The sequence below is a fragment of the Salmo trutta genome, chromosome 15 (assembly GCF_901001165.1).
Source record: "Salmo trutta chromosome 15, fSalTru1.1, whole genome shotgun sequence".
NCBI classification, from domain to species: Eukaryota; Metazoa; Chordata; class Actinopteri; order Salmoniformes; family Salmonidae; genus Salmo; species Salmo trutta.
Genome location: NC_042971.1, coordinates 47,439,343 through 47,462,321, shown reverse-complemented (window position 1 = coordinate 47,462,321; position 22,979 = coordinate 47,439,343). Strand labels below are relative to the sequence as shown.

Below are 22,979 nucleotides of genomic sequence, written 5' to 3'. Positions count from 1 at the left end.
CCCGGGAAAGCACCGAACAACAGACGGAGTTGGACCATCGAAAGGTGCAAATATGATGAGAACTACATTGATTTGGGGTTCACTTACACTACTGTTCAAAAGTTTGGGGTCACTTATAAATGTCCTTGTTTTTGAAAGAAAAGCACTTTTTTCCATTTTAAAATAACATCAAATTGATCAGAAATACAGTGTAGACATTGTTAATGTTGTAAATGACTATTGTAGCTGGAAACGGCTGATTTTTTTTTTTAATGGAATATCTACATAGGAGTACAGAGGCCCATTTATGAGCAACGTGTGTTCCAATGGCACGTTGTTAGCTAATCCAAGTTTATCACAGACAGAGATGCAAAGAAAAAGCCATATCAGACTGGCCAATAAAAAGAAAAGATTAAGATGGGCAAAAGAACACAGACACTGGACAGAGGAAGGACAGCATCCCGGAGTCGCCTCTTCACTGTTGACGTTGAGACTGGTGTTTTGCGGGTACTATTTAAGGAAGCTGCCAGTTGAGGACTTGTGAGGCATCTGTTTCTCAAACTAGACATTCTAATGTACTTGTCCTCTTGCTCAGTTGTGCACCGGGGCCTCCCGGTGCTCTTTCTATTCTTGTTAGAGCCAGTTTATGCTGTTCTGTGAAGGGAGTAGTACACAGTGTTGTATGAGATCTTTTGTTTCTTGGCAATTTCTCGCATCGAATAGCCTTCATTTCTCAGAACAAGAATAGACTGACGAGTTTCAGAAGAAAGTTCTTTGTTTTGAGCCTGTAAAAAAAAAAAATAACACAAATGCTGATGCTCCAGATCCTCAACTAGTTTAAAGAAGGACAGTTTTATTGCTTCTTTAATCAGAACAACAGTTTTCAGCTGTGCTAACATAATTGAAAAAGGGTTTTCTAATGATCAATTAGCCTTTTAAAATTATAAACTTGGATTAGCTAACACAACGTGCCATTGGAACACAGGAGGGATGGTTGCTGATAATGGGCCTCTGTATGCCTATGTAGATATTCCATAAAAAATCAGCCGTTTCCAGCTACAATAGTCATTTACAACATTAACAATGTCCACACTGTATTTCTGATCAATTTGATGTTATTTTAATGGACCAAAAAATTTTGCTTTTGTTTCATAAAAAAGGACATTTCTAAGTAACCCAAACTTTTGAACGGTAGTGTATATTTGGAGTAGTGCCTTTCCTCAGCCACGGTGTGTTATATGTGTTATATGTGCAAAAGTACTATCTCACAACTCGATGAAACCTTCACTCTTGCGCAGACATTTAGAAGCAAAACATACCAATTTGAAAAATAAGCCACGGGAGTTTTTATTGCAATAATTAAGATTGCTTTCGAGTAGTAAGACATGTATAAAAGCAACAGATACCATTAATGAGAAGGGGCTAGAAGCGTCTTATATGGTGAGTTACCGAGTGGCAAGGACAGGCAAGCCCCATGCTATTGTGGAGGACTTAATTCTTCCTGCTGCTGCGGATATGGCTGGGACAATGCTGGGGGAAAAGGCCAAAAAAACTATAGACAATGCCCTCATCAAACAACACTGTTTCACGATGCATCAGTGACATGGCAGGAGATGTTTTGAAACAATTACTGCTTCGCTTAAAAGCCAGTGAATTCTATGCGTTACAGCTGGATGAGTCAACAGACGTGGCGGGCCTGGCACAGCTCCTGGTATATGTCTGTTACATTTACAGGGGGTCAATTAAGAAAGACATCCTCTTCTGCAAACCACTGGAAACCAGGACAACAGGAGAGGATATTTTGGACAGCTTTGTGACATCAAATGGACTTTGGTGGTCAAGATGTGTTGGTATCTGTACTGATGGCGCAAAAGCCATAACAGTGCTCCCGACGCCACTTGGGTACACTGTAGCATCCACCGAGATGCTCTTGCTGCCAAGGGAATGCCTGACAGCTTGAAAGACGTTTTGGACAATACCTTGAAAAGGGTTAACTTTGTTAAAGCAAGGCCCCTGAACTCTCGTGTATTTTCTGCATTATGCAATGATACGGGCAACGACCATGTAACGATTTTACAACATACAGAATCGCGCTGGTTATCACGGGGCAAAGTATTGACATGTTTTTTTTAATTGGGAGACGAGCTTAAAGTTTTTACTGACCATCATTTTCACTTGTCTGACTGCTTGCATGATGACGAGTTTCTCACACGACTGGCCTATCTGGGTGATGTTTTTTCTCGCTCAGTGATCTGAATCTAGGACTACAGGGACTCTCCGCAACTATATTCAATGTGCTGGACAAAATTGAGGCTATGATTAAAAAGTTGGAGCCCTTCTCTGTCTGGAATAACAAGGACAACACACAGGTCTGTCCATCATTGTATGATTTTTTGTGTGCAAATGAACTCAAGCTTACGGACAATGTCAAATGTGATATAGCGAAGGACCTGAATGTTGGTTGCAAAATTACACAGGTACTTTCCCGAAATGGATGACACAAACAACTGGTTTCGTTATCCCTTTCATGCCCTGCCTCTGGTCCACTTACCGATATCTGAACAAGAGAGCCACATCAAAATTGCAACAAGGGGTTCTGTCAAAATTGTCATTTAATCAGAAGGCACTGCCAGATTTCTGGATTGGGCTGCGCTCAGAGTATCCTGCCTTGGCAAATCGCGCTGTTAAGACACTGATGCCCTTTGCAACCACGTACCTATGTGAGAGTGGATTCTCGGCCCTCACTAGCATGAAAACTAAATACAGGCACAGACTGTGTGTGGAAAATTATTTAAGACTGAGACTCTCCAATACAACATTGCAGAGTTATGCGCATCTTTTCAAGCACACCCTTGTCATTAACCTGTGGTGAGTTATTCACAATTTTCGATGAACAAATAAGGTTTTATATGTAAGATGATTAAATAAAGAGCAAAATTATTGATTATTATTATATTATTATTTGTGCCCTGGTCCTATAAGAGCTCTTTGTCACTTCCCACAGGCCAGGTTGTGACAAAAACTCACACTCATTGTTATTTTTAAATGTATCTGTAATGCTCGGGCGTCGTGGGTGAGGAATCAAACGCAGGAAGCAGCGAATACAGGGTAGTGGCTTTTAATAGGCCAAATGGCGAAAAACACAAGCCACCCCAAACAGTGATGAGAGCGCACACAAAACAAAGTGCCCCAAACACAGGGGGAATTACACAGTTGGCGCAAAAATACAACCAGCGTGTACACAAGCATTCAACAGATAAACGCAATCCCGCACAAAGAAAAGGAGGACCAGCTAATATAAATAGCCCCGCTAATCACCCCCACTCAGAACAGGTGCACACAATCACAAACAGGGGAAAAACAAAAAGGGAATCAGTGGCAGCTAATAGGTCGGTGACGACGACCGCCGAGCGCCACCCGAGCAGGAGGGGGCGCCACCGTCGGTGGGAATCGTGACAGTATCGTATAGCGTGTGTGGCAGGCTTACAATTATGGCAAAAAACAACATTTGAGAGTGCGCTGACCTTGGTGCTAGAGGGGGTACGCAGCTGGAGGTTGACTGTTTGAAGGGGTACAGGACTATAAATGTTTGGGAACCACTGACCTACACCATTGCTTTATGCTATATGAATAACATGACGTCTCAATCCTGGTTCCTGTTAAGTCACTGCCCATTGGGAACAGACGTCAGTTCAACGTCTAGTTTTGATATATATTTGGTTGAGTTGTCAACTAATGTGAAACCTAGGTTTGGTTAGGTTTGGTGAAAAAAATACTAAAGTTCCTTACATTTGACTACTTTTTTCAAATCCAATCAGTTTTCCACATTGATTCAACATCATCACATTGAATTTTTTTGTTGGAATGACGTGGAAACAATGTTGATTGAACCAGTTTTTGCCCAGTGTGTTACGTGAGAATGCATTTACTTATGTACACTAATTTCCTTTTAATGATTATGATCCACATATCCCCATTTCAACTCAGCAATATTTTTGGAGGTGAGCATTTTATTCTGATTTACATCAGCAGGGACTCTAGTTCTATCAGATGACTGACTGCTTGAGAAAAGTGAGGGGGAACTCGTACGACCACATCCCTGTCAGCACAACTCAGGTAAGGGTAAAGCGCCTCCACCACAACTCCTCTACCATTCATCCCAGGGTACTTTCCATTTGGCCAATGTTTAAAAAGCTGCTGCTGATACCACAGCCAGTCAACACTTCGAGGAACTTACAGTTGAATTCTTGCCAGTGAATACAGACTTGAAGTCAGTGAGAATGTCCCTCCCCTACAGCCAGATCAAAAGAGATGCACAGTCTGCATGGTAAGATGGTAGACCATAGGGCATCGAGGAAACACAGGAAGCACTGCCGTGTAACTTCCCTCACCAGCAGATCACACACAGCACTGTGGGAAATTTGGAGTGTCCCTTCTAGTGAATCTGACATGCTATTATTATTTTTGTATTTCTTGTGACTCCTTACAGTATGCGGTTGTTCTGGTCAATAACACTTTGTCAGGTCAGGGTGTGTACTGTATATAACACATATGGTAACAATACAGGAAATAATAAAATAATTGCACATTCACCGACATTGGATGCAGGATGTTGATGCAGTCATCATGTTTCAAGAGAATCTCTTTTATTTCATCTGTGCCACACAGGAAATGCTGCATGGCTTAGTTTAGGAAAGTCCCCTTTATTCTAGCTAAATACATATTTCTTTATAACTGAAGTCCACATAAATACTTTGGTTCATAACAGGTTTAAACCATTTTCAACCAACCCAAATAAAATAGCATATGGATCTAAACCATTTGTCAACAAAAGTTACAATCTGAAAAACCTTCCAAACTCAAAATATTTTGCTTTCAAAGGAGTAATTTACAGCAAATTAGGCCTACTAAATAACTTTGACACTTGAATTCTTGCAAGGAGCCATAAGTCTGGGGGTATCAACAATGCCATACTGGGTTGTTCACATTGAAAATATTAGTTGTTTATTCATGTATTTCAAATTCCATAGTTAGTTCTCTTGCATTTGTGTCAGATATTATACCATTCTCAATCTCACTTGCCCAGCCCACCACTACGAAGAGCATGATTTCCATCACTTATCAATGTATAGGGAACAGGAGAGTTTGGAGGCAACTGTCAAAATACCAGGGTTGCATTCAAGAAATCTTTTGAAATTGTTCACCCTGGACACTTTGAAATAGTTTGTAACATCCATAGACAGACATTCAATCTGGTCTTCTGTCTGTGTCACAGGATCACAAAGGCTGATGGTGATATTAGAAATCAAGCACCAAACAATTTCCTTCCCAGTCACTGTAATGGACACATTGTGCAACCTTATGTGCAATAATAACAGTGAACATTGCAAAACATTGTACATCTGGTAGCTAAACAGCTATGACTTGAATGCAACCCAGAACAAAGCAACCACCTGCCAGACATCTTTAAAAAATCTGTATTTACAGTAATTCTGTGATGCCATTAAACTGTTTTTATACAATCTGATAAGTCTGCAGTGATTCGTTTTCACTATGTTGATCTACTGTATTACCATGTCAGTTCTATTTGTGACAACAAAAAAACATATTTCCAATTATAATGTGAATTTCCTTCATCAGTAATCGACCAAATCTTCTGTATCTCCTAGTTAGGTTCTCAAATACAAATATTTATATCAAAAGTTATACAGCACAATTCTCACCATTTCCTTTACAATACCTTTGATTAGTGAACATTAAATTATTCACAAATTTGAATGGAACAAACAATGGTGTTGGCCGTGCTAAACAAACATGAAAGAACAACGACAAATCAAAACCGCTTCATAGGCACAACTTAAATAAAGGCATTTGTGAAATTGTCATATCTAATATGGCGCTTATGTTCAGTATCAATAGGCATTAAAACAAAAATGCTATGACCACTTTTATTTACAAACGGCTAAAATCTCTTGACAGATTCATGCTTTACTTCACAACCTGAATGTGTCTTTAAAGTGCATGCAACAATAAGCAGTTTTACTGAGTTGAATCATTGTGATAAAATACACACCTTGATCAAACTGATGCCAATAAATCCTAAATACTGAACAATGGAAAATAAATACCGTAATTGTTTAAAAAAGTGAAGGACTATATTCTTTAGCGCAATATGGAATTAAGTAAAAGCTCTCCATAAAACTGTGTAGATACAACATCTGACACCGTCCCCATACCCTCTTTTAGCTCACAGTATTCACATACAGTATTATTCACATTCTCTGAGAAGAAAGATGAAGCAGCTAAACATCACGGTGTAGTCCGCAGCTCACATTCCACAATCGCAATGCCCCTCAATGTAACATACGCATTAAGCATTATATGAACATGATGGTTAATACTTAAACATATCAAAGTGCTCATTTTTACTAAAATTTCCTGAATTTTATACCAAAAGGAGCTGTGACGGCATGGAGGAAAGAGTCAGTTCTTATTTTTGATAAGCATTAGTTTCTCGTAATCTCCAACGTGTGACTTTTCAGTTACACACACTTGGTTTGTCTTGTGTTTTGAATGAATCTTGTTTTATTTTCCCCCTTTTTAAATTGCACAAAAGTAGTTCCCCTGGCACATGACAGCACTATGCTGTGATGTGGTATCTAAAAGACGAGAGAGCGAGAGAGTTACCCAGCGTTGTCACTGTGGAGGTTGACCATGGTCAAGTCGACAGTGAGACCGTGCAGGCACGTGTCTACACCATACAGCAGAAGGGAAGAGTCCTCCACACACACATCCATTTTCATCTGTCATCCTCCTTGGGGAAGTCCAGTGATCCTAAGCTCCCAAACCCCAGCTTAGCGCTCTCTGTTTCGAAAGCGTCCATCTCCCTCTCCTGCCGTTCAAACAGGTGCTTGATCCTTTCAGTGCGTTCCTTCTGAAGTGAGGCCAGCTCCTCTTCAATCTGAATCCACAATTGTTGAATATTAAACAATAAAATAAATGAAGTGGTCAGTTTAAAGAGGTGAGTCTGTGTTACTTATAAAATAATCAAAACATACCTTTTGTTCCAGGTGGGCCCTGCGTAAGGAGACTTCCTGCTCCAGCTTCTGCAGCTCCCGTTCATGTTGGGCTTCTGTCTGGGCCTTGGTCTTGTTCTGGTAGGCATCCAGGAGCTCCATCTCCTGCTGCAGCTGCTGCTTCAACGCCTGGCACTCTCCTTGCTGCTCCTCCTCCAGACGCATCTGGAGGACCACAGAGACGAGAGCAAGAGGGGTTAAAAATACATGTAAGTAAAGTAGCCTTGCACGAGCTGGAACGACTCATAGGAGCAAAAGCTTATCTCCTGTTTCTGTAGCGTGAGGCAGCTTGATGTGCAAATACACCACTGGACAGGACACTAGTCTATCGCAGGGCCTTAACCCAATCCATCAAACTTCCGACCTTCCCATCTTAAGTCGGACACTCTAACCACAAGGCCACCGAGTTGGCAAAAAATGTAATGCATGTACCAGCAGAGATTGTGTGACTGTTTGGAGGTTCAGGGTAAGTCCACTTACCGCTTGTGAGGCCATCATCTCATTGATGCTCTGCTCGTACTGCTCGGCCAGCACGGCGAGCTTGCGTGTCTGCTCCTCCTTCAGTGACTTTAGGATGGCTTTGTGCTCACTCTTAGGAGAGACCTCAAGCTGATGGTTCCTCAGGGATTTGTACTGCTTGGTCTGCACCTTACACGTGTCCTGGAACTGTTTCTTGATCTGCATCTCCAACATCTCCAGAAGGACAAATGGAAAGAAAAATCGTAAGAAATATACAATAAGAAACAATAATTTTGCCAGTTTTGGGTGCCGGCTGAGCTTCAGTCTGACCAGGGGTACAACTTTAACTAAAGGGTCTTTGCCTAGATGTACAGACACACAATGATTTATCATTGGCTCTTACTAAACCAAATTTACAGTGCAACAGCTGCAGTATAGATTCTATGCACCTTGAGGTTCCGGGGCTGCTGCCTCTGCTCTAGGGCGTGCTTCCTGTGCAGCTCTCTCTGCCGCCGGCCGTTGTACTCCTCCTGGTTCTCCAACTCGGTCTGGTGCTGCAGGCGGATCAGCTCAACACGGAGCCTCTGCAGTGTCTGCAGCTGCCTGCGCTCCAGCTCCTGAGTGGACTCGTCCTGTCGGATCATCAGGGCCTGCTCCATCTCCTTCTGGGTCTTCTTCTTATTCAGCTCCTGGGACGGGACATATTCCTCATCTTTCCATTTCATTTTAAATATACAGTACTTCAGATTTGTACAATGCAAATTAGGCCATTTAACAAAAGAGGTTGAGATGACTATTCTACCGGGAACTATGAGGCAAAGTTGAAGAAAGCGATCATACAACAGACTGATAAAGAAGGGATATAAAAGCACACATCTATCAGCTTCATGGACACCGCATGTAGTGAGTTCAGTTAGCCAACTAAATCTCAGAGAGCAACTGTACCTCTCTCATTTGCTCCTGTTCAAACTCGTGCCTCCTGACCAGTGTCCTGCGTTTCATGGCCCGGCAACTCCTGTCATAGACCAGTCTCTGCTGGTCAAGGAGGTGGGCCTCATCATCAGCCTGTGAGTGCTGCACCGTCTCCTTGTGCCTGGACAGACGCTCCTGCTTCTCCTCCTTGGGTGTACTGGGGTCCTCATTCATCTCCTGCAACACCCAGACAAGAACCAGGCCTTAGTGGGTCATGGGAGAAAATGCATGGAAAATGCAAACAATTTCACACAAACAAAGAGGAAACATTTGTTAATGATTCATGCATTTACCTCTTTGATCTTCTCTTTACAGAGCCTGTACTCTCTCTTCTGGTTGTCTAAGAAGGTGGTCAGCTCCTTCTTTTGCTGGGCAATGATCTGTTGCTGGATCCTCTTCTCCTCTGCTGTAGCTGCCTTTATCTGTACGGGAACATATTAAATGTTCCAGAATTAAAGGCTTATCACCTCCCTTCGATGTTCTGTTTAGAATTCTGAGATTATGCTGAAAGGGCAAAATTCTAAGGATGCTATCTAATCAAGGAGTTTGAACATCTTCAGTTTACACCTCATTCATACCAATCAGGACCTACTGTCCTACCAGGCGACAGTACATCATTCACCTCTTTGTCTGTGTGAACGGCGTGCCGTTTGGCCAGTCTCTCCAGTTCTATGTAAGTGTTGTTGGCGTGGGTCTCTACTTCTTTCTGCAACCGGAGCCTAAGCTCGTCCATCTCCGCCTTCAGCCTGTTCTCCAGGGCGATCAGCTGCTTCTGGTGCTGCCGCCGCATACGCTTATAACCAGACATCTGCTCCCGCAGCTCAGAGTCCTGCTCATGCTCCTGGATCTACCTGGTGACCTGGACACAGGGGTCAGGGGTCGGAGGCCACAGAGAGAACGGTCAGGGGTGAAAAGCCAGAGGGCCTGTGAAGAAAGACGACTGTAGAATTAAAATGTACTGTATCGTTCAACATGGACGAGTATCCTAGTCATACTCAGTAATAGACCTTAAAATACAGTAGAACAATGTTCTTTGTGAATCTGAAACATAACTCAACATATTTTATTGTCTTTGCAAGAATACCTTAAATGGAATAGAGTCCTCACAAAGACTATATTCAGTACACCTAAAGCTAACTATAGTATTCATTTGGTTCTATGTATTTGCTCTTACTCTAAAGAGCATTCTCTGAATATCACCCTTGATGTAGTATAACTAAATGAATTCCAGAATATACCAAATATAATCTGCGTTCTAGTCCAACACATGTAAAGTCCAATCATTATAACTAAATATGGCCTCTATTACCACCTATCACAAATCCTGTCATAAATTTGACACATAAAACACATGCAAAGACACATGCAAACAATTGTTAATTGGTGGACATTCCTGAGGATTATTAGCTACAGTATCTGTAGATAGCATTTTCCAGGGCATGAAATAATGCACACTGTTCCTCTTCACTGATTGATCATGGCTGCTTGGCTCAGATTTCATGCTAGTAACATAGCACATGCATCATCAATTATGGTTCCCTGTAGCTCAGTTGGTAGAGCATGGTGTTTGCAACACATGGTGTTTGCAATGCCAGGGTTGTGGGTTCGATTCCCACGGGGGGCCAGTACGGGGGAATAAAGATGTATGAAATGAAAATGAAATCTATGCATTCACTACTGTAAGTCGCTCTGGATAAGAGCATCTGCTAAATGACTAAAATGTAAATGTAATGGTTGCTACATATATGAGCATAAAGAGGGTGACTTGAACGTCAATATGGTGTTCCTCATGCTAATATATCTGTCAAGTACATACTGTATATGTAGCCACAAATGGAGCGGTTTGCAGGCCTACTATTGAATGGTAAAGGTACAGCTTGTAAATAAATAACAAAAGACTTGAAATCATGATAAACCGATATCGAAAGAGATTTGATAGAAATCCAAACGATTACACACATATAAAAGCACAGGCAGAGGGGGGGAAACGGAGGATTGAAAAAATGACACTTATTAACGGGATCCGGTTGCCATGACTACAGATGTGCAGCTGAGAGGACGGAGAGAGAGACCCCCCTTGTTTCTTATGCAAACAGCGGGGAGAGGGAGCCTGCCTACCAAAGATGCTGATGATTTGATGGTGGCAAAGCATTCACAGATCTTGCAGTCGAGAGCCCGGCTCTTTTGAGAAGAAGTAGGCCGCAGCTCTGGCCTGGCGTCCCTGTGCACAGCCTCATCCCTCACGCAAGCATGGTCCTGCAGGGGGGGAGGAAAAGGAGGAGAGAGAGGGGGTGGGCGCTTCCCAGGCCCTCTGTGCTCGCTGTTGCTGCTGCTATCGCTGCCGTGTCTCCCAGCATCCAGCACACATCCTGCTTTAAATGCATCCTTCCCCTGCGTGGTCCCTCGCTACTGCCTGCAGCTCCTCGCTAGAAATGAACAGGGCATCGCAGAGCTATTGCGGGCACCGCCAGGAAGGCAGCAGCTGAAGGCAGTCCTTGTTCTCTGGCGTCTCCACTTCCTGAGGAGGAGGAACCAAATGAATCCGGTGGGAAAGGGTGAAATATACAATGCCTATAACATACAATCAGGGCAAAAAGAAGAGGAGGAAAATTATAAAGAGATTGTTGCACTCCTCCCGAACTCAAAATAAAATAAAAAGATTATGGGCAAATCAAACAGAGATCCATCCAAGGCATATTTCTCCTATGACGATACTAATCAGCTAGATAATTATTATATATTCCAATTCATTTTCAGTCAAAATACATTGTGCTCTTTCTTAGATGGTTGTTTCTAGTGCCTTCTATTGATCTCTCCAGCTCTCACTAGCCATCTTTCACACTCCCACTTTTTTTTAAAGAGACACTGCAATGTTTCACATACTTGATGGAAGCTGTACAACGATTCTTTAAATTCATTATATGGTGTGGCTTCCTTCATTTAATAGAATGTTGTTGATTTTTGATACAGATTTGTAAACATTTCTGAATAAACAACAAGGTCATTATAAAAGTCATACAATAGTAGCATTGTAAAAACGACTTAAAACGAATAATAGTTCAGAGGACTGGCTATAGGTAACCTACTGTACAGATAACTTGATTACCCTCTACAATAAAACTTGATTACCCTTTACAATAACTTTCATGAATAAGCCATTATAAATTTTTATATGTGTTTTGTAAATTATTATGCATGCCTTAATTGCTTCTGAATTGTAATTATGTTTATACCTGCTTAAATGTTTACAAATAACGGCATTTTAATTCATTAATAGGTAAGCTGTTTATAAATATGTATATTATTTGTTAAAGCTGCAATATGTAACTTTTTGGGCAACCTGACCAAATTCACATAGAAATGTGAGTTATACAGTGCATTCGGAAAGTATTCGGAGTCCTTGACTTTTTCCACATTGTGTTACATTAGCCTTATTCTCATCATTCTACACACAATACCCTATAATGACAAACCAAAAACAGGTTTTTAGAAATTGTAGCAAATGTATTAAATATAAAAAGCAAATATCACATTTACAGAAGTATTCAGAATGGTTCACCTCCAAGTCAGTACCTTGTTGAAGCACCTTTGGCAGCGATTACAGCCTCAAGTCTTCTTGGGTATGAGAGGTACCTCCAGCAGGCTACAAATGAGGGTACCTCCAGCAGGCTACAAATGTGCATGTGTCTGCTCAAACGGTCAGAAACAGACTCCATGAGGGTGGTATGAGGGCCCGACGTCCACAGGTGGGGGTTGTGCTTACAGCCCAACACCGTGCAGGACGTTTGGCATTTGTCAGAGAACACCAAGATTGGCAAATTCGCCACTGGCGCCCTGTGCTCTTCACAGATGAAAGCAGGTTCACACTGAGCACGTGACAGACGTGACAGAGTCTGGAGACACCGTGGAGAACGTTCTACTGCCTGCAACATCCTCCAGCATGACCGGTTTGGCGGTGGGTCAGTCATGGTGTGGGGTGGCATTTCTTTGGGGGGCCGCACAGCCCTCCATGTGCTCGCCAGAGGTAGCCTGACTGCCATTAGGTACCGAGATGAGATCCTCAGACTCCTTGTGAGACCATATGCTGGTGCGGTTGGCCCTGGGTTCCTCCTAATGCAAGACAATGCTAGACCTCATGTGGCTGGAGTGTGTCAGCAGTTCCTGCAAGAGGAAGGCATTGATGCTATGGACTGGCCCGCCCGTTCCCCAGACCTGAATCCAATTGAGCACATCTGGGACATCATGTCACGCTCCATCCACCAACGCCACGTTGCGCCACAGACTGTCCAGGAGTTGGCGGATGCTTTAGTCCAGGTCTGGGAGGAGATCCCTCAGGAGACCATCCGCCACCTCATCAGGAGCATGCCCAGGCGTTGTAGGGAGGTCATACAGGCACGTGGAGGCCACACACACTACTGAGCCTCATTTTGACTTGTTTTAAGGACATTACATCAAAGTTGGATCAGCCTGTAGTGTGGTTTTCCACTTTAATTTTGAGTGTGACTCCAAATCCAGACCTCCATGGGTTGATAAATTGGATTCCCATTGATTATTTTTGTGTGATTTTGTTGTCAGCACATTCAACTATGTAAAGAAAAAATTATTTAATAAGATTATTTCTTTCATTCAGATCTAGGATGTGTTGTTTAAGTGTTCCCTTTATTTTTTTTTGAGCAGTATATACATATATATATATATATGTATGTATGTATGTATGTATGTATGTATGTATGTATGTATGTATGTATGTATGTATGTATGTATGTATGTATGTATGTATGTATGTATATAAGTGTGTATATATATATATATATATATATGTATGTGTATGTATGTATGTGTATATATGTATGTGTATGTATATGTATATATATATATATATATATATATATATATATATATATATATATATATATATATATATATATGTGTGTATGTTTTGCATGTTAGTTTGGCATTAATATATATCAGTTTGCAAACAAAGTTAAAAAAAATGAAACATAATTGTGTTAATAAAGCCGCATACAAACATGGTCTCTTTTTTGCTTTCTTGAGTAAGGCAGCTCCAAAATGCAGGTGTTCCAGCCTAGCTCAGTGCTTTCTGTGGTGGTGGGGCAGCCAGCGGGAAATACGAAGCGTAGGGGTTGGTAATGTTCTCTAGTTGCGGTGTGATTGGCTCAGTGTTCTGTCACTCATGGGGACACTACGTCACCGCAAAATCTACGGGGAGAGCTCCAAAATTCAAGCCCCTTGGGTGCTGCCATAGAGTTACATTAGAAATGCCCATCCATTAAGGCTTAAGGTCATTGACCACAGAAAAAAATCACGTTATATCTACAGTAGCTTTGATTGGACTGATAATGTCAACATCATACTTTCAAAATCTTAGCTAGTAAGCTATCAGTCATCATCATGAATCAAGTCGACAATCAACTTGCAAATCCTTTTCAGTCCTTGTCATATGAAGAGAAATTATAGATAAAACATGCCGGTGCTCATCGGCCATTGAACATAAACATTACACAACAAGTTGGAAATCGCAAATTCAACGATGAGTGGTTTGGAAGGAATCAGTGGCTAACTCCAAGCATTGTAAAGCAATCACTAGCAGCACAATTCAGTGGAGTGGATGTGTGGTCCAATTCTGAGTTTTTAAGGGTCTCTTTTCCAAGCTTAAAAGGATAAACATTCAACATTGGCCATGCTGTCATGACTTCTGCCGCTTTCAAAGCAAATGGAAACTTGGAACTGGGAAATCTCAGACTTCAGTGAGTTCAAGACAAGTGTGAATTCCAAGTCGGGAACTCGGGCCTCTTTCAAGAGCTCCTACCTGAAGATCACAAACGTCATGATTCAACCTTGTTGTTCCCAGTTGTCTTGAAAGCACCATAAATCCAGAGAATTCCAGACTTTGATGACAATGCATGATGACAAAATTTGCCCTAGAAGGACCACCGCACCACCTTCCTGTTCAAGTGAGCACAGCACATCAAGGTGAGTCCAAAAATGTATTGTATGCTGCTGCAAAAATTATGTAATTTGCCAGGGAGATAGGTATACTGCAGCTAAGAAATTAATACTAAGTGTATGTTGTGTAGTAAACTGTTAGTAGCCCATATGCCTCACCCAAATAATGTGGTCCCTTTTCCCCTCATAATTTAGCCTACTGTTCTGACTTGGTGGTGCACATGTAGCCTATAGCCTGTTTTAGAGGAATGTCATCATCAAATATTGTAAAACCTTTCTTTGTCTGCTTATTTTTTATTTATTTATTTATTTAACCTTTTATTTAACTAGGCAAGTCAGTTAAGAACAAATTTGTATTTACAATGACGATCTACCAAAAGGCAAAAGGCTTCCTGCGGGGACGGGGGCCTGAAATAAAAAATAAATACAATATAAATATAGGACAAAACACACATCACAACAAGGGAGACAACACAACACTACATAACGACAGACCTAAGACAACAATATAGCAAGGCAGAAACACATTTCAACAGCATGTTAGCAACACAACTTAACAACATGGTAGCAACACAACATGGTAGCAGCACAAAATAAGGTACAAACATTATTGGGCACAGACAACAGCACAAAGGGCAAGAAGGTAGAGATAACGATACATCACACAAAGCAGCCACAATTGTCAGTAAGAGTATGCCCCCTTTATTTATCCTACGGTTCAGACTTGGTGTACAGGGAGAATACAGTAAGAACGGTCCATGTTCTGAATTCTGTCGCTGTACATTTCAAAAGTGCTGAACAAATAGTTATATTGACTACATCCGTCCTAGCTCGCTCATTAATGTCTTAATTGAAATTACGGATTGCCTCTTATCCGCTCGTCGTCCCTTTATGCCATAGTTTGTACATCTTAATTGTCAGTAGAAACCACATTTGTTTAATGTAAGTCAGCTATATCAGCTATATTTTTTTTAAAGGCAGTACAGGAGGCTGAATGAACTGTTTCGCCGCCAGACAAGGCTCCACTGATAGCCATGTGTAGCAGTGGTAAGGTGTTGGGATTGCTGTTGGGACAGCTTTATGTAGGCCCTAACAGTTTGTGGGCACCGTTTGTCATCATTATAGTCCAATTAATGTATTGTTTAGTGTTGTGTAGTGGCTTTGCTGGCATGCCCCACCAAGATTTACATGCTAAAATTGCCACTGCAGCTGTATGACCCCGTGTGGTTTCACAAATCTAGCATGAGATTAAAATGGAGTACTTCTGGATCATTGTACCAGAAACTTAGAACCTATCACTGACCATGGATGAAGGTGTACTACAAGATCAAGCCTTTTCTGGAGAGTGAAAAAACAGAGAAGGAACTGGCTAACATGAAAGAAGACTTTACAAAACGCAAAGCGAATTTGGTCAAGGCTGAGGCGAGGAAGAAGGCGATTGAGGAACAGAGGGTATCTCTTCTGCAAGAGAAGAATGACTTGCAACTCCAAGTAGCATCTTTGAGTGAGCATTTCTCATAGAACACAATCATTAGCTGATGAACATTTCAAAATGTTTCAAAGATACCGTTGCATCAATTCATTGATATTGTGTCATTAAATAAACTGTACATGTACTCTTGTTATGACAGCAGGAATCTGAGAATCTCACAGATGCTGAGGAGAGATGTGAGGGACTCATCAAGAGTAAGATCCAGCTTGAGGCCAAACTCAAAGAGACAACCGAGAGACTGGAGGATGAGGAGGAAATGAATGTTGAGCTGACTACGAAGAAGAAGCTGGAGGATGAGTGCTCCGAGCTCAAGAAAGACATTGATGACTTAGAGCTCACTCTGGCTAAAGTGGAGAAGAAGAAACATGGAACAGAAAACAAGGTATGGCGTAATAGATTATATTGTTTCATTGTAAATTCAACCTGCTTATGTGAATGGAATGATGAAAATTTACATTTTGATTTGGTATCAACACAGTTCGACTCTCGTTCACTTTAACCAGGTTAGAAATCTGACAGAGGAGATGGCCTCTCATGATGAGAGCATTGGCAAGCTAACCAAGGAGAAAAAGCACTCCAAGAGGCACATCCGCAGACCCTGGTGGATCTCCAGGCAGAGGACGACAAAGTTAACACTGACTAAATCCAAGACCAAGCTTGAGCATCAAGTGGATAATGTGAGTTTAGATTTTGATCAAATTGCTGGAATAAAACCGGCTCAGAATTAACTTTAATAAATATGTTCTCTAATTGTATAGCTTGAGGGTTTTCTGCAGCAAGAGAAGAAGCTCCACATGGAAATTGAGAGAGCCAAGAGGAAGCTTGAGGGTGACCTAAAACTGGCCCACGAATCTATAATGGACTGGAGAATGACAAGCAGCAGTCGGAAGAGAAGATCAAAAAATAACATGGAGTGAAATGTAATAAATCATCTACTGTATCAACATATGCTTTTTATTAGGATTCAGACTTAACTGTCAACATTGCCTATGTCTATAACAGGAAGGACTTTGAAACCAGCCAGCTTCTAAGCAAGATTGCTCATCTTCAATCTTTGGGGTCTCAACTACAGAAGAAAATCAAGGAGCTCTAGGTGTGAAGTATGCAGTTTATAATGTATTTATTTTCATTCAATAATTTATAAGGTGGACTCAATTGCATTAACCCTTTCATCTTAGGCCTATATTGAGGAACTGGAAGAAGAGATTGAGGCAGAAGGTGCTGCCCGCGCTAAGGTTGAAAAGCAGAGAGCTGATCTTTCCAGGGAACTTGAAGAGATCAGTGAGAGGTTTGAAGAGGCTGGTGGTGCAACTGCTGCTCAAATTGAGATGAACAAGAAGTGTGAGGATGATTTCCAGAAGCTGCGCCGGGACTTTGAGGAATCCAACCTGCAGCATGAAGATACCGCTGCTGCTCTCCACAAGAAGCAGGCTGACAGCGTAGCAGAGCTGAGAGAGCAGATATACAACCTTCAGCGTATCAAGCAGAAGCTTGAGAAGGAGAAGAATGAATACAAAATGGAGATTGATGATCTCTCATGTTACAGTATCATAGAGGCCACCAATTAATATGAATGTAATTTCAATCAAGAGTGATGTGCATTTACACCAGGTGAATATAGCCAGCAGCTTGAAGAGAAAGAAGCTCTTGTTTCTCAGCTGACCAGAAGCAGACACACACTCAGCAGATTGAGGAGGTCAAGGTCAAGGTAAGGACCTGTCATTACAAACAATCAATTCATACATTTTCATTTGTAACTTTATTATAACCAATTACTTGTTTTTCCTTCTTAAAGGCTAAACCCTAGCTCATAGTTTGTAATCAGCCAGCCGTCACTGTGATATGCTGTGGGAGCAGTTTGAGGACTAACAGGAGGCCAAGGCTGTGCTGCAGTGTGTAATGTCCAAGGCCAACAGTGAGGTAGCTCAGTGGAGAACCAATTATGAAACTGATGCAATCCAGCGTACTGAAGAGCTTGAGGCGGCAAAGTGTGTTCAAAAGTAACAATTAATACAGTATGTACCTCTTTTTCTGATATTTGTTCTCATAGTTTCTCATTGCATAATTGTCATGTTCAACAGGGAAAAGCTTGCCACCCATCTGCAGGAGGCTGAGGAACAAATTGAAGCTCTGTACTCCAAGTGTGCTTCTCTGGAGAAGACCAAACAGCGACTCCGGTGAGAGGAAGAGGACCTCATGGTTGATGTGGAGAGCGCTAATGCCATGGCTGCCAACCTTAACAGGAAGCAGAGGAACTTTGACAAGCTAGAAAGGGAGAAAGCATACTAATAAAAAGAGATGATTGTAATGAGATACAATGACAGATAATTATATTTGTTGATCATAATTGTGTAAGTTAGTCACATTGTACATTTTTACAGGTTCTGGCAGAGTGGAAACAGAAGTATAAGGAAGGACAGACAGAGCTGGAGTGATCTCAGAAAGAGGTTCGCTTTATGAGCACTGAGCTGTTCAAGATGAAGAACTCCAATGAGGAGGCTCTGGATCAGCTGGAGACCCTGAAGTGTGAGAACAAGAACTTGCAGTATAGTGGTTCAATTAATTTTCAGTCAATAGAGGAATTAGCCAAATAAATCTGTAAAACCAATCACATATCACATATTTAGAGGAGATTTTAAAAGCAGAAGTTGAATGACATCAATATTTTTAAAACCCCAGCCTTTTGGACAATTCTGGACAATTCCACTTAGTGTAATATTCACCCTTTTTTAACTGCTAATAAATCCAGAAATGTATGGAGCCACATATAATTAGAAAAAGCATAAATGTAAGATTAAATGTAAGCCTTCAAAACGTTCCTAGGTCCATCCTACACACACAATAATGTACAAGTTATACTTTTAAAAAATTGATCTAAAATAAATGTTTCCTCCATAGACATCCACATTTTCTTTACTGAAATATTCTTTCTCTTTCCCCAATAGATCAACAGTGTCAAACATAGCAACACCAAAAATGTTAATGATTGGGTGAATAACTCCGATTTTACAGCAATTTATGTGTGCATGTCTCAAACCTGGGTGTTGTTGGCTAGCTTCCTTTTTAGTAGCTAGCTAGCTAAACATTTATATTCAAGAAGGCATGTGTAAATGATAACAGGGATGTTTTATACTGTTAGCTTGAATCCGTGGGATTTCAATTATGTAAAGATCAGAGGCGTTATGCCCGTAAAGGGCACCAGTGTGCTTGTCCCCTCAGATTTGTCCTGTTTTTCAGACGTTAAATTAATTAAAGTGTTTAATTAACAGGATTTTTAATCCCACGTTTTATCATAATTATTTATAAAAAATATCTGTCAGCTGTATTTTGTGGAGGGGGCACATTGACTGGACCAGACAAAGAGCACCCAAAAGCCTATTCTACCTAGTAGGTGGTTCATTCCAAGGTGCACCACACAGCAAATGCTTGGCAAGACGCTAGATACTCTACTGCGTGCAGACAGTATCGTCAGTGGAGGAGGAGAGAGTGTCAAGTGACACACACAGTGTTTTAATAAGTTAGAGTAGTTTGTCTAACTATCTTAGCTGGCATCTCTGCTAGCATTGTTGCTTTAGAAAATATAAAAATTGCTTTAATTATTGGGTTATGATACTATATGCCAGTGTGGTAGTTGTACTAAACTCCTAAGGCATAAAAGTTCTTAAAGAATCAATGTGCATCATTCATTTAAATGACAGTTGAACAGGTAAAAAGGTATAGTTAGATAACCTATGCAGAAAATACACTTTTTTTTACATATAATTAGGCATTATGATTATGGCTCTAGATTGCAGGATAAAGCTGTTTCAGGTGTTTGAAAAATGTAAAATTCTCCAACCTACAGACTCATCCCAACAACAAAAAATGTTTCCAAAATGTAGGCTGTACAAGGGGTTATAGCAGGTTTTAATGTGTCTAGTTGAATCAATATTTTTGACCAAAACGCCTTTCTGTGTATCTGCAGAGGAGATCACAGGCCTGACTGAACAGATAAGAGAGACTGGAAAGAGCATTCATGAGCCGGAAAAGGCCAAGAATACTGCGGAGTCTTAGAAGGCAGAGATCCAGACTGCTCTGGATGAAGCTGAGGTTAGGAGTCATATGCATGAATAGGCCCAGTAAGTTTAGTCGAAAAATGTATATAATTTTGATCAACATCTTTGTTTCTTGTGTAATACATAGGAAACTCTGGAACATTAGAAATCCAAGATTCTGCGTGTCCAGCTGGAGCTCAACAAGGACAAGGGTGAAGTGGACAGGAAGCTTGCAAAGAAGGATGAGGAGATGGAACAGATCAAGAGGAACAGCCAGATGGTGATTAACGCCATGCAGAGCAATCTGGACACTGAGAGTCAAGAAGAAGATGGAGGGAAACCTCAATGAGATGGAGATTCAGATGAGTCATGCCAACCACCAAGCTGCTGAGGCCTAGAAACAGCAAAGGAACATCCAGGGACAACTCAAAGACAAGGTAAGCTTTTTGATCAACATTTGTTTACAAAGTCAATCACTTAATGACTTCCCACGTTTTAAATCATATCAAATCAAATTTTATTGGTCACGTACACGTGATTAACAGATGTTATTATGGGTGTTGCAAAATGCTTGTGCTTCTAGCTCCAACAGTGCAGTAATATCTAACAAGTAATATCTACACAATATATACCCAATACACACAAATCTAAGTAGGAATGAATTAAAACTATATACATATATGGACGAGCGATGTCAGAGCGGAATGGACTAAGGTATAGAATACAGTATATACATATGAGATGAGTAATGCAAGATATGTAAACATTATTAAGTGACTAAGATACCATAGAATACAGTATATACATATGAGATGAGTAATGCAAGATATGTAAACATTATTAAGTGATGAAGATACCGTAGAAGTATAGAAAACAGTATACATACATATGAGATGAGTAATGTCAGATATGTAAACATTATTAAGTGACTAAGATACCATAGAATACAGTATATACATATGAGATGAGTAATGCAAGATATGTAAACATAATTAAAGTGACTAGTGTTCCATTCCTTAAAATGGCCAGTGATTTCTAGTCTATGCTTATGGACAGCAGCCTCTACATTTGTTCCATAACATCTTTATTATTAGGATGCTAAACTGCACCTTGATGATGCAATCAGAGGACAGGATGACATGAAGGAGCAGGCAGCCATGGTGGAGCGCAGGAACGCCCTGATGTTGGCTGAGATTGAGGAGCTGAGGGCTGCTCTGGAGCAGACAGAGAGAGGACACAAAGTGGCCAAGCAAGAGCTGGTGGATGTCAGTGAACAGGTTGGACTGCTGCTCTCAGGTAGTCATTTTCATTTATACCTTTTGATGACGTTTTATCCTAATTTTGATAAACTTGTTCTTTACATGATTTGTCTTGAAGACAATTCTTCTGAGCACCAAGAAGAAGCTTGGGGTGACTTGGTTTCAGGTCCAAGGTGAGGTGGAAGACACTGTTCACAAAGTCAGAAATGCAGAGGAGAAGGCCAAGAAGGCCATCACTGATGGGAGTAAAATAAAATATGTATGAATGAATTACCTAAATCTTTTCTATAAACAAATATGATGTTACAAACCATGCTGCCATGATAGCTGATGAGCTGAAGAAGGAGCAGGACACCAGCACCCACCTGGAGAGGATGAAGTAAACCTGGAGGTAACAGTCAAGGACCTGCAGGTCAGTCTGGGTGGGAAGTAAGTTAATGATTGATTAATTATTGATAACAGGCGCTAACATTTGAAAGGGGATAGCTATACAGTATATGTACATAATGAGCTGAATTCTAATCAAAATATTGATTCCTAAATCAAGGTGTGTGAACTGGAGTCTTGTCTGGTAGGTGGAGCAGGTACTATTAAAGGTGTCCGCAAATGTGAGAGGAGAGTGAAGGAGCTCACCTACCAGGTAAGTTAATTGTCTGTGTTGAACAAATGGCTAGAAAATGATCCGACTCTCTCAGCATCTAAAAAAAAACTATGTCCCACCTCCCTCAAACTGAGAAGGACAAGAAGAATGTTACCAGGCTGTAGGATTTGGTGGAGAAGCTGCAGTTGAAGGTTAAGACCTACAAGAGGCAGGCTGAGGAAGCGGTAAGTCACTTAAAAGCAAATTCATCTCAAATTATTCTGCAAAACATGGTAAACCTGAACTGTACCACCCTTAGCCTTCTAATTACAACTATTTCGTATTGTCCTTTCAGGAAGAAAAAGCCAACACTCACCTGGCCTAGTTCAGGAAGGTGCAGCATGGACTGGAGAAAGCTGAGGAGCGTGCTGACATTACTGAGTCCCAGCTGAGAGCCAAGAGTTGTGACTCTGGAAAGGTAATTTTGACGTTACATTCTGTTTAATGGAAAAGTTATCCTATTTTACATTTTATTCCATTCTCCAAAGAAGAGTGAGCAAGGAACAAGTTCCTGAAGCCTTTCTGTGTTTCATATAATATGGAAGTCAATGTGAAAGTGTATTAAACTGTTATTCGCACCAGTATTATTCGTTTTGCATGAAACTCCCTCTTAACATCCCAAGGGGTTTATTTCCCCATTTGTGGAAATAAATCTGGTTGTTTGGATGATTAATTTGTGTATTTCCAGGAAACAAAAGAAGCTGAATAAGGAAGTGTTCATCAACAATGCTACTGAAGTCTTCTCAAATGATTGCCATTGTGAAAGTCTTTATGTGCACTGATTAAAATATTAAACAATATCATCTCTGCAGTTTTGTTAATTCTTTAACTGAAATGAATGTAGTTCAAAATATATTTTCAACCAAATGATCTAATACATAATTCTTACAGGTGGAATAATAAAGTTATAAGTGCATTTGACCTACCTTGCCCTCAGGAATTGATTCATCACTCTTGACTGAAGCACCCCTCCAAAAACAATGGGAATCCTCCAAAAACAATGGGAATCCTAAATGTGATAACATAACAGAATCACAATATAACAGATAAATAAATTCATGCAATATCATTTAAATTTAACTGGTACTCATATCCTAAGAA

The 22,979-nt window shown here is 40.8% G+C and overlaps 2 protein-coding genes, 1 long non-coding RNA gene and 1 pseudogene across 4 annotated transcripts; 3 read left to right on the top strand and 1 right to left on the bottom strand.

The window, feature by feature from the left end:
- Positions 1-4,603: 4,603 nt before the first annotated feature.
- LOC115149188 (serine/threonine-protein kinase TAO3) lies at positions 4,604-11,479 on the bottom strand. Of its 2 annotated transcripts, none has more exons than XM_029691818.1 (8): positions 10,605-11,479; positions 9,109-9,410; positions 8,780-8,908; positions 8,460-8,663; positions 7,964-8,203; positions 7,536-7,748; positions 7,038-7,220; positions 4,604-6,940 (listed from the first exon to the last, which is right to left on the bottom strand). In XM_029691818.1, the coding sequence occupies exons 2-8, from the start codon at positions 9,292-9,294 to the stop codon at positions 6,779-6,781; spliced, it is 1,317 nt and encodes a 438-aa protein (XP_029547678.1). In that variant the 5' UTR covers positions 9,295-9,410; positions 10,605-11,479; the 3' UTR covers positions 4,604-6,778. The 2 variants fall into 2 exon arrangements, with proteins under 2 accessions (XP_029547678.1, XP_029547677.1); XM_029691817.1 differs by having other exon boundaries at positions 9,109-9,345.
- A 4,282-nt stretch (positions 11,480-15,761) lies between these two features.
- On the top strand, positions 15,762-18,126 carry LOC115148320 (myosin heavy chain, skeletal muscle-like). The gene is made up of 5 exons (XM_029690244.1): positions 15,762-15,905; positions 16,085-16,327; positions 16,449-16,622; positions 17,124-17,484; positions 17,996-18,126. Exons 1-5 carry the CDS (start codon positions 15,762-15,764, stop codon positions 18,124-18,126), a joined length of 1,053 nt encoding a protein of 350 aa, XP_029546104.1.
- A 1,660-nt stretch (positions 18,127-19,786) lies between these two features.
- LOC115148319 (myosin heavy chain, fast skeletal muscle-like) lies at positions 19,787-21,621 on the top strand (annotated as a pseudogene).
- Positions 21,622-22,196: 575 nt separating this feature from the next.
- Positions 22,197-22,681, top strand: LOC115149197 (uncharacterized). The gene is made up of 2 exons (XR_003866816.1): positions 22,197-22,296; positions 22,567-22,681. It is a non-coding gene; the product is annotated as an uncharacterized LOC115149197 (long non-coding RNA).
- Positions 22,682-22,979: the final 298 nt, after the last annotated feature.

What these genes read in the sequence shown, in the direction of transcription:
- LOC115149188 (XM_029691818.1), bottom strand. Translation starts at nt 9,294, where the DNA reads ATGTCTGGTTATAAGCGTATGCGGCGGCAGCACCAGAAGCAGCTGATC. An exon ending in GTAAAGAGAAGATCAAAGAG is followed by an intron (nt 8,664 to 8,779) that starts GTAAATGCATGA and finishes TGGGTGTTGCAG; the next exon opens with GAGATGAATGAGGACCCCAG. An exon ending in AACAGGAGCAAATGAGAGAG is followed by an intron (nt 8,204 to 8,459) that starts GTACAGTTGCTC and finishes GTCCCGTCCCAG; the next exon opens with GAGCTGAATAAGAAGAAGAC.
- LOC115148320 (XM_029690244.1), top strand. Translation starts at nt 15,762, where the DNA reads ATGAAGGTGTACTACAAGATCAAGCCTTTTCTGGAGAGTGAAAAAACA. An exon ending in AGGCGATTGAGGAACAGAGG is followed by an intron (nt 15,906 to 16,084) that starts GTATCTCTTCTG and finishes TTGTTATGACAG; the next exon opens with CAGGAATCTGAGAATCTCAC. An exon ending in TTGAGCATCAAGTGGATAAT is followed by an intron (nt 16,623 to 17,123) that starts GTGAGTTTAGAT and finishes CTTTCATCTTAG; the next exon opens with GCCTATATTGAGGAACTGGA.